The sequence below is a fragment of the Spermophilus citellus genome (genome assembly GCF_964194105.1).
Source record: "Spermophilus citellus genome assembly, chromosome: 12".
NCBI lineage: Eukaryota > Metazoa > Chordata > Mammalia > Rodentia > Sciuridae > Spermophilus > Spermophilus citellus.
In genome coordinates, this window is record NC_138198.1 from 77,480,764 (window position 1) to 77,491,771 (window position 11,008).

Here is an 11,008-nt window from a genome sequence, read left to right on the forward strand (position 1 = left end):
CTTGAAAAATGTTTACCTATTAAAATAACCAAACCACCATAGACAGAACCTCATCCATTAGTTCGTCAGTTTAAAGACTTCTTTAAACATATTTTAAAAGGTAATTTCTCTATAAATTAATGTTATATTTGAATGCAAAGACCTTACCCAACTGTACCACTGAGCACAGCTTATTTTAAAGGATAATGTGGAAGAGGGACAACACTAAGAAATGGCTTGTGCTATTTACTTCTGAAAACTGAAGCCATAACTAGTTGCTTCAAGACATTTTTCTTCCCCCAGCTTGGCCAGGTTTTAAAAAAATACAGGACAGATCACAGGAAGGATTTAGCAATTAGCTCGGTGCTCATTAAATGATTAATTTCAATTTGCCATTCAGCTCTAAGAAAAGATTTAAGGGCCTGCTATGCCTCCTATCAAGAGTAAATATCACACATCCTGTTTATACATATTGGCTTGTTGTCCACAGCTCTTCAAAGAGTCAGTGACACCCCCCTAACTCACACTCAGCCCCACCCCCAACTTCCTGCTCATTGGGGTATTGCATTCCTATTACTACTTAAGAGGTGCCTCCTGCAACAAAATACTCTCTATTACGACAACTTTTAAAGAAAATACTTTATTACGTCATGAAAAAAGGCATCGATCAACTAGATTCATACTTGTTTGAAAAAAAATGAAAATTTTATTAATTAGACAGTATGTGGGCATCCTGTTCCACATGGGAATGAAAAGATGCTATAGGTTCTCAAAGTATTGCACAGTCTGAAAAAAACACCAACAAAAAATAGGGGAAGGGGTGGGGAAAAAAAATCACATGATATTGGGAGCCATCTCACATTATGAATAATCTACCAAGAAACATTTTAAAAAGAAAACCCTTTGTTTCTACAGTAGCTTTGAGTTTCTAGTTCTTGGAATGACTGTATTCCATTGAAGACATCTCAGTAACAGGAAGCTTCATTTTAGCAATCCCATGTGCAAATATTAATAAAAAAATATATAAAATAACGCAATTCATCTCTTGCCATCACCACCCTCCTTGGCAATCATAACATTTTCGAGAACTGTTTTGCTTGAAAGGGGGGTTAAGCTGTAAGTTTTGCCTGAAGCTCCATCTCTGCAGCCCGTTTGAGTGCAACATCCACTAGAAGCTGAAATCCACTAAAATCCTGGTTGAGGTCCGGTGGAGTAGGGGGAGGAGTGTTGAAAAGACCGCTCTGAGTATTTGTACTCGGTCCAGACTTACATGTGTCCTCCGGATACATGAGAGAGGTGTCTGTAAAGTTGCTGGCTGCCATTTGCTGTATATCTGTGGTTTGTCCCACACCAACCGACTGGCAGAGAGGGAAAGGCACATCTTTCAATGCAGTCACAGTGGTGTGGCAGATCACTGATGGACGAGCCAAAATTGATCCCGGGGATGATGGCTTGGGAGACAGGGGCCTCCCTAGGGTTGGGTTTGGTCCAGCTGTGCAGGAATGAAACGGGCTCTCCTCTAGAGCTGGCATGAAGTTTTTGATACCTATTGCAGCCTCCATAGAGCTAGCTTCAGAAACCTTGGCCCCACGGCGGGAAATTGTGAACTGATTTGGATCTTTGCCATCCTTTCTCAGCATGTCAGGGAGGAGCCTGCGTCGGGCGTTGATGAACCAGTTACAGACCTGAAATCATATTGGTACACTTTGAAAACAGGTTCTAGGGGGGCCTAGCTGACCCCTGTTCTTTGTATGAAAGAAGGCATCGAAAGGCTTATTTGGACTCACCAGTTATTTCAAGGTATTTGAACCCAGCCAAGAAAAAGAGCCACCTCCTGTCATTATTCTCCTTCTGCTTTGAATACAAATTTGCTTTGGGGACTTGTTATCTTTCAATCTCTTTAGGAGAGAGAAAAGATATAAATTCCCAAATACCTGAAAATGATTTTAGGGAGGAAGCTTTACCTTTAACTCTCCCCTTTTTAACCTATTACCTACTGCCCCAACACTTGAGTTAATCAACTACAGGAAAACCTTTCCTGTATGAGAAGTGCCACACCTCCCCAGTAACTGATTTTTCCCAGTTCAAATGACTATGTCAACAGACATAACATGAATTACCTCACTGAAGTCTGTCCTTGTTTAAATATCAAACCAGTTTCCTGGGCAATAGAGTAAGGTTTAACCTCCTTTTTATGTTTGAAGGCTCTTTTAGGCATTAAAGGAAATGCTATCTGACAGATGACTGTCAAGTGTTTCTGTGTTCTCTAAATAGCCAACTATTAGCTTTTAGCGCTATAACGTTTCCAATAAAAAGACATTTCTTCTTCTTCTTCTTTTTTTCAAGTGGGGAGGAGCTGAATGACTCTATGTGCAGGAATGCTTTGAAATGACTTTGAAAATGAAAATTCATGCGTGAGGGCCTCAGAGGCAGAGTAGCATGCACAAGACCCTGGGTTCAACCCCTCAGCATTGAAAAAAAAAAAAAAAGAGTGCAATAACCTTGTGCTCTCTTTCCTTACCTGTAGTGTGGACAGGTGAGTTTGCTGGGACAGTAATGCTTTTTCTTGCTCTGAGGGATAAGCGTTGTACCGGTGCTCATACAGCCAATCCCGCAGAATCTGAACAGACTCCTTGGGTAGGTTACCCCTTCTCCGTCTCTTGCTTGAGCCAGCTGAAGAGGAAAGGTCCAGGGGTATGTCCATGCTGTCCTCATCCTCAGTCTCACTGCCAGATGCTGCAACAACACCTAGAAAAGCACAAAGGCCAGCTGTCACTTGCTTTTTATCAGCAGGGCAACTATCGCAGAGCTCATTGATTCTGACCAGTCAGTGTAATTGTATTTTTTCAACCACTGAAAGCGAAGCAAAAGACCTGTGTTTTCTGCTCTGAATTACCAGGGTACCTGTAAAAGTCCTCAGGAATAATTTGACTAGCTGCACAAGGTAGATTCTCAATCACCAGATACCTTTTCTTAGGCACTGTCCTCTAGGATTTAACTTCTCACATTCTTTTTTGAATGATGTTCAGAAGCCTTTTGTTCAATCCATTGGGAGAGACAAACTGATTAATTTGCCCCATTTGAAACAAGAAGGGTGCTGGGCAGTGGGGTGTGTGTTTAACAAGCTTCTGTTAAAGGTCATTCCTAACTAGAAATAAAAGGCTAATGAATATGCTAATTTACATCTTAAGTGTTAATCTTCCTCTTTCCATTAAAGGTTTGAAGTAAAAGAGAATTGCTATTTTTTCCCCCCACTGATATAAGGAGGACAAATTACCTAGCTAGTACTATAAAATACTTGTTAAAAATTTCTGCTAATTCCATGATCATTTCTTATTCATCACTACCTACATTTATGCAGGATTAGAACACCTACTTTCAATGGTCACTTCATTAACTAAAACCACTAGTTTTCAGTTTTATTACATAAAAGTATTTCTCTACTATTAGTACTCCAGGAAGACTTCAAAAGATGCCTGAAACTGAATTAACTTAAAACACTGCATAAATTTCAACTGCTAGTTTAATATGAACCTGCAATATTACATATCGATCAGCAGGGTTCAGTACTTAAAATTCTTACATGACAAAGAAAACTAAGTATGCAACCCCCAAGGAAGCTCCTTCTGTTGTAAGTACTTTAATCCTACCAGAAATTTTAAGAATTCACAAACCATACAGAATATTTAAATCAGATACACAGAATTCAATAAAAATTCAGACCGGCCCAACTGTTAAACATCATTTTTAATTAAAAGAATTTAAATAACAAATGCTATGAATCTCACCTTTCAAAACTATAACTGGTAACTGTGAATGTCTAGAGAAATATTCTTTGTTGGGGGAAGACAATCCAAAATTTTAAAAGTATACATGAATTACAAACTATAAGCATGCTTGAAAATATCAGTGTTTCTGTATTAGAGATTAATTTTTAAAGATATTGCATTTTTAGCTTCATGTAGATATATATATGTAGATATTTTTTTCTTCTGTAACTTTGGTTGAACAAAAGACCCAATTTTAACTGAGTAATAGAAAATAAAAACAAAATGTTCTTCACAGTGATATACCATATAATGTATTTTTAAGGAACTTTATAAAAATACACCAACTGATTGGCTTTACTTGGTGACACATTTAGTTTTGGACTGCAGGGGGCAGAAGGTGCTGGAGGGCGTTCCTACAGGAAAAGCAAATGCTCCAAAGACAAAGTAAAGCAAGTTCTAACAAAAGAGATGAATGATTTTGCAAATTCACTGTAGCTCAAGGATTAACAGTCATCAGTACCCAAGAATCCTAAATTTTAACTGCTATGTGTTTGAATTTCCCCTTCCCTAAAGATTTAATTAAACTGTTTCTTTTTTAAAGTTTAAAGAAAGGACATATTGAAAACTGAAACTGCTTTCACTGCTGAGAAGTTGAGAAACTTTCAAAACCCATACTGAAATTTGTGTGAACTATTAATAAAATACCTTGAGATTATAAATGATTTCCTGTTTCACATTTGCCTTGATAACTAAGGAAATCACTTCTAAACACGTGTCAAGTTAATTGAATAACTAAAGCAAATTTGAATAAGGCAATTTGTTTAAACTCTCCAACGTCTGAAAGCTTCAAGGCTTTTATTTCCCTCTTCCTTTTTTTAATCTGGAAAAAAAGTGTGGAAAATTGCTCATTGAACAGTGAATTCCCAACTGTAAATTGGTAATAACAAAGAGTTTGAAACAAGCAAGTAAACAACAACAACGGAAAAGAATAAAAAGCTCAAGAGTGTCCTTTGATCTGCTTGCTTCATTTGACAAGAAGCTTGATCTTTTCCAATAGGTTAGTGACATACAAAAGCAGGTTTCAGTTAAGCAACACCAAACTAAGGCAAGACTTCACTCTGTTCTCAGTTCATTTGGGGCGGGGGGCAGGGGGGGGGCGATGAATGCCAGGCCTCTGGATTTCTTAACAAATATTTTCAATATGTGCACAAAAGCTGAAGTAACAGGAAGTTAAAGCCTTCAGTGCCTTGGCTTGGGCCAGCTGATATTTCACTGCAGCTAAACCACGTTTATTGCTGTCAGGACTGTTTTCATTAAAACTCTCCCTCCTGATTGTGGCTCAACTTGGAAAAACAAAGACTTTTCCTCGTTACTCATTTCCTACTGTAACAGAGCTTTTGAAAAGTTTCCCGGTTACGATTTGTTTCCAAACGTCTTGCTTTGCTTACACTTTAAAAATTGTGGTGTAGGAGGGGGGCAATGGTGGGTGGGGAGAGAGGAATCAAAAGACTTTTACTCTATCCACATACAAGGAAATGCTGTTTAGAAAGCCACAAGATGGCTCGTGGATCCCACGGCTCTGAGAAGCAATCTTGCTTCTCTGCACTTTCTTTTTCTGAATAGCTCTGAAACATCAAGGGGGAGGGGGACTGAGAAGGTGGTGGTGAAGTTGGATTTTTTAAAAAATGTTAAGAATCTAGTAATAAGAGTAAAGGAAAGTTTAATAATTAGGTAAAGGCAAATCTAACCTAACTAACGAGTCTCCTGATCAGTATACCTCCCCTCTGGAGAAGCAAACAGGAATCCAATTTAACACCCAAGTTACTAAATCCACTGTGCGCGCTTGGCCGCCCACAAAGAGCGATCCTAAAGCAACATGATCAGGAACTGGGACCCAAAAGACCGGGAGCATTTTCCTTGTCAAACCTTCCTTCTGCCTGTTTTTAAACCACTTTAGGTGATCTTTGGGGGTCGTCTTCAGTTTTCTAAGAGGACACATTATCATCCCACGCTGGTTTACCAAAACCCGTACCCTGAAACTGAATTGAAAGTGCCTTTGTCTTAAGGAAACTTGAAAACATGCTCAGACTTTTCTGTAGACAGACAATAGGCCGAGACTGACTTCTGGGAGCCCTACCGGAGCCGACAGGCAAGACTCCCTTTCAGCCCCAGGTAATCTTGGACAGGAGGAGGCAGGACCCGGAGGCTCGCGGGGGAGAGGGAGGAGCCCGGAGAAGAGCAAGCCGCTTTTGTTCGGCTCCAACTGAAAACCGCCTGCAAACTGTTTGAGTTAGCACGAGCAGAGGACCTCTGGGGCTTCGGGTCACTAGAGAACTAAAAATGGGGTCGTAGATCCCACATCCTCAAGGTGCGGGTCCCCGATCCTGGACGATTTGTCAGGGAAACCTAAAAAAGGGAAAGAAAACCCCGGCAACCTCAGCAGTCTCTGCTACCCTTCAGGGAGCCGAGAAGCAATCGCAGCAAAGTTTCCTCTCCAACACGTCACCTTTCATTGTTTCCATGAGCCGGCGCAGAGTAGCAGATCCTCGGTGCGCCCGGGGCTGGGGACCACGGATTCCCCCACCCACCCTGCCAGGGTCCCCCGGAATACCCAAGAGGGCTGGGGGATGGGGGACGTCTGGGGGGGGCGGGAGGAGGGAGGGGTTCGGGGGTGCCTGATCCGGGAGGGTAATCCCAGCGCCCCCCGCCAGAGCTCAAACAATGGGGAGGGGGCCGGCGGAAGCCCAGTTTTGCATTCGGCGCACTCAAACCCAGAACCCCCTCTCCCCACACCTTATGCTGGCAAGTCCTATCAGAACCCAGAGCGCCTCCTATTAAGAGTGTAGGTCTGTCAGCCCAGTATCAAGGATGACACGGCTTTGCAGAGACACCCGGACGTTCCCCCGCGCGTTTTCTCAGCACCAAGTTAAACGTCCCCAACTGTAAACGCCCACGTTCTCACTGTCCTGCGGGGAGGGGTCCGCAGGGAGTTCTACTACCAAGTGGCACGTTTAATGTTACTCTCACTGGGGAAGCCTGGAGGCGGGGGGGGGGGGGGGGGGAAGGACAGGGAAGTTCCGCGTGCCTGAGTCTCCCACAGAATCACATCAACAGAACTCTAAGGTAAAAACACAGCCGAAGGAACCCTACGGGGAGTGCGGCTGCCCCTTCCGAATCTCGTTCCGATGGAATTGCAGTTGCAGTCCCTTTCTGAAAGAATGTGGAGTTACCAACTCGAGGAAGCTCCTGAGCATGCGCAGCAGCGCCCCCCGCCCCCGGTCCTTGGCTTCCCCGAGCGATTAACTTCTGTTTTGAACCACTCCACATAAATCACAACAGAAAAGCCAACTCTAGTCCACGACGGAACACTCAGGGGACCTCCCAGCGAGGGACTCAAAAGTTAACTTCAAAAGAGACTTTACAGTCTTTGACCTTTCAGGTGTTTTTCCCCCCCCTGTGTATTTTGTTTTTAAACCAGACTGACGGCAAGTTTTAGTTGTAAACCGTCCAGAACGCTTCGTGGAAACAATGACAGCCTCGCTCTTTGCACTTACAACCAAGCCTGCTTGTCACACTTGGACACATTTTGACTGCATGCAGCTTTAAGCAGCTTGCCCTGTGTCCAACTCCTCATCTTGCCCCAAATCCATCGTGGGAAAACTTAAAAAGCTGGGAATTTTTTTAGAAGTCTAGCTTTCCAAAGCCATGTACGCCCAAGGGCGATGTGGGGGTCCGGGATCACATTCCTTTGATTGTGAAAAACATCTCATCCCTAAAAAAGGGTACCAGGGCCCACTGGGACGTGGGGGTCCCCGGAACCGAACTTTCACACAAAGGCACCTCGGCCTCGGTAGCTCCGGATCCGGGCCAGGAAAACCTAGGTGGGGTCCCCCGACACCGACCCCACACCCGCCGTCCGCCAGACAGAGCTAGCAGCCACGCGGCGGCTGGGCCAAGCGTGGGGTGTTGGTGGAGACAATGAAACTTGGAGGCGCACAAACAAGGCGCTGAGCGTTGATTCTTGACAACGTGCCAGCAGCGTGGAGAGGCTCGGCTCCCCACAACAGCCCTTCGTGTTGTGTCTAGAAGGAAAACAGCAACTGCCGTTCCAGACACAGCCTCAACAAAGAGAACGGCCGCCGCTCCAGCCCTAGAGCCCCTGGGCGGAAAAGTCCACCAAGTCACTTTCGCCCCCAGTCTAGCGCAGCGCGGCCCGGCCCGCGTGTTTCTCTGGGACTCGCAGCCCCGGTGCGCACAGCCAGCGGCCGCCTTACCTTTCTTGCTCTTCATTCTGGAACTCCCCTCCCAGCGGAAGGCAATGCTGGGGTCTCGAGGGGCCAGGAGCCGGGACACAGCGGGCAAGCGGTCGTCCTCCTTCACTGCAGACTCTCCAGCAACTTATAGGATGTTCTCCAGCCGTTATTGCTAAACAAGGCGCTTGGATCCCAGGCGCCTGCTCCTTGGGTGGAATTCAAGTGACACTTGGGCTTCCTCCTGCCGAGATCTTCTGGCAGCCGGCCGGGGGCTCTCCCTCACCCAACTCGCTCCCCTCCCCACTCCGCTCCTTTGTTCCCGGCTCCTGCACGGCGCACCTCGGCGCTGTCAGAGTGAGAGGCGAGGAGGGAAGGTACAGGAGGTCCTGCCTCCGCCCCCAGCCGCCCGCCCCGTCCCCCGCCCGTCCCACCGCGCCTCCGCCCCTCCCCCGCACCTTTGAGCGGGGGTGGACTGGACCGAGCGGCGCGGCCGCTCTGACCTGGCCACTGTCACCCGTCCCTCACAGGGGTGGCGGACCCTAGAAACACTATCACGCCTGCCTGCTGCGCGTGCACCGCCCGCATCCCTCGCCCGGCGGCGGAGACACCAGCTGAGCGTTCCGGGTTTTTCCTTTGGGCCTTTCTTCCTGAGGCTGGCGAGAGTGCGTTGGGTTAGGAAATTGCAACAGATGGGAAAAAGGACGCCCCCTTCTTCCCCTCCTCCACCCCAGGGAAGAAAAGACTCGCCCTCTTGTTTTTGACAGCTGCCCCAAACTCCTCAGTCCCTGGTTGAGCCGCACAAGACAGCCGCTTCTGATTCAAGGGGCGGGGCACAAGAGGAAAAGTATTCGGGACAAGAACCAACTTCTTCCAGAATGCGCGGCTGCCATTGACACGCGGGCGCGGCGCGGCGCACCCTTCTCCTCCCGGCGCTCTTCCTCCAACAACGACAGTGGGAGGTGGGGGGGTGGGGATGAGACAGAAACCCTAGGCGAATGTCTGTTCCCCCGGGCTAAAGCTGTGAGTTCCGGATTGGATTGCATGGCAGTTTCGAAATCTAACACGTTGCGAATAGACACTTGTCATGCTCACATGCTCTTTAAACGTCTCTGTCTGGGGACTGCCCGGGCGCGCGCCCGCCCTGCTGCTACTCGGCCCGACCCCTCCACCCCCGGACCCCGGCAGCTGCCGCCTTTATAGCAAAGAGGCGACCACGCCGTGACTGCTCATCCGTTTTGGTAAACAGTGTCTACTTTTAGGACTTAAATCCCGCTAGGGGACCCCTCCTCCCCTTCTGTATTTCAAACAGAAACTAGCCATTAAGTAAACACATGTTCCTGTGGGTTTATTTTGGTTGAGTTACGAGGACTCCAACAGGAGTTCCTTGATGAAATTCCCCTTTTAAAAGACCAGATGCTGTTTGGCTGATTTCTAGACACGCATGACCTCTCCTCTGGGTCTAGTTTTTTTTTTTTTTTTTCGCGTGGGTATGTCCCGTTGTTCTGAAGCAAAGCAAATGAACTATCATACACCACGGTTAGACTTTCTCCATCACTGAAAAAGAAAAAAAAAAAAAACCCTAAACGCAAATAAGCCTAGTAAAAGACGTCAGCGCCTGGGTCTGTCTCCAGTTTCGGCTCTGTGGCTGTTTTTGTTTTGTAACCTCGTTGGAGATCCCGGTAGGAGAAAGCTCCGTGGAAATAAGGTTAAACCCGAGAAGGACTAAAGCAGCCAAGAATGACTAAACTAGACTTTGGAGACTGTTTTAGGATTACGCTGAAAATTAAAGCCAGCCTCCTCTGCGCCCCCTTCCGAAAGACACCCCCGCCCCGAAAGTGCGTTAAGACCAGGGTTTCAAAAGCTTGGGTGGTTTTTCCAATTACAGGACTTAAAATGAATCAACAAGGAAAAAAGCCTCACTATAAGAAGGCAGCAACCTTACGATTTTTTTTTTTTCTTCTGTGGTTTGCCGACTGCTCGGCCCAGAAGAGAACACACATCTAAAAGCACGGGAGGCAGCCAGAAGAGGGAGGACAGGGTCCTGGGGAGAAACCACCAGCCTGGAGCTAGCTTGCAACTGCCTGGAGCCGAGTTCCTTCGCCGGGCCTGGCTGCAGATGAATCAGCTGCTGCGCCTGAGTGCGGGACAGATGTGGCGCGGGGAGGGGGCCGGCTTGCCCGGCGCCCGTTAGAGGGCCGCCTAGTTATTTCATTTGAAGGGTTGTTTGTTGCTGGGATTGGTGGCTCATATCCGCTCGGGAACCAGGAGAGGAGGGAGGAGAGACGCAAGGAGGAGGAGCCAGGGGCCACTGCCGCAACGACTCCGCGGTCTGAGTGGCAGGATCCAAGCCTGGGACCGGACGGTTACTGCGGAGACGCTTTGTTTGCTAACTTCGAAAGCGCCTTCGGTTACCTCCACTCTTTCGAAGCCACTCTACAAAACAAACCTTCGGTCCGTTTAACCCTCCCTTGCCTGCTTTCGGCAGCCAGAGACAAAAATGTTTCCTTCTTCCCGGTGGTTATCCTTGGCCACGGGGTGGCTCTCATTATGTACACAAAGGTAGCTTTACTTTGATCTAAGTGAACTTAGCTAATTAATGCGATTCTCCAGCAACCGAGATGGAAACCTAGAGTCAAGGGAGTTTACAGCTTGAAAACAAACTTTACAGGGCAAGGGGGAGGGGTGGAGAAAAATTAAAAGCCTCTTTCAAATTATGAGGAGGAGGAAAACGTGGAGACTTAAACTAACCTTGGCTAGAAAGCCATCTTGATCCGGCCAACGCACACCTTTTGCTCGAAGCAGTGTTTATTAAAGCTGGCGGGATGCTCCCAAAAGAAACATAGGCACAATTCTATGATGCAGCGAATAGCTTGATAGCCTCCCTGGTGCATGTCACCCCACTCCACCCCCAACGCTAGTGCCAAACTTATGAGGAAAGCAACCCAAAAAAATGATCTCTGAACTCCAGCAATTGCTTTAGGATATTTTTTGTTTGCTTGCTTTTGT

At 46.7% G+C, this 11,008-nt stretch overlaps 1 protein-coding gene across 3 annotated transcripts; it reads right to left on the minus strand.

The window, feature by feature from the left end:
- Positions 1-638: 638 nt before the first annotated feature.
- On the minus strand, positions 639-9,183 carry TGIF1 (TGFB induced factor homeobox 1). 3 transcript variants are annotated; one of them, XM_081263322.1, is made up of 5 exons: positions 8,868-9,183; positions 8,458-8,655; positions 8,024-8,208; positions 2,501-2,727; positions 639-1,664 (listed from the first exon to the last, which is right to left on the minus strand). In XM_081263322.1, the coding sequence occupies exons 3-5, from the start codon at positions 8,037-8,039 to the stop codon at positions 1,089-1,091; spliced, it is 819 nt and encodes a 272-aa protein (XP_081119448.1). In that variant the 5' UTR covers positions 8,040-8,208; positions 8,458-8,655; positions 8,868-9,183; the 3' UTR covers positions 639-1,088. The 3 variants fall into 3 exon arrangements, with proteins under 3 accessions (XP_081119448.1, XP_081119447.1, XP_081119446.1); XM_081263321.1 differs by having other exon boundaries at positions 8,750-9,183; XM_081263320.1 differs by having other exon boundaries at positions 8,458-9,183.
- Positions 9,184-11,008: the final 1,825 nt, after the last annotated feature.

Excerpts from the sequence above, each read along its gene's own strand:
- TGIF1 (XM_081263322.1), bottom strand. Across the intron at positions 1,665-2,500 it reads CTCACCTGTCCACACTACAG|GTCTGTAACTGGTTCATCAA; the intron begins GTAAGGAAAGAG and ends ATATGATTTCAG.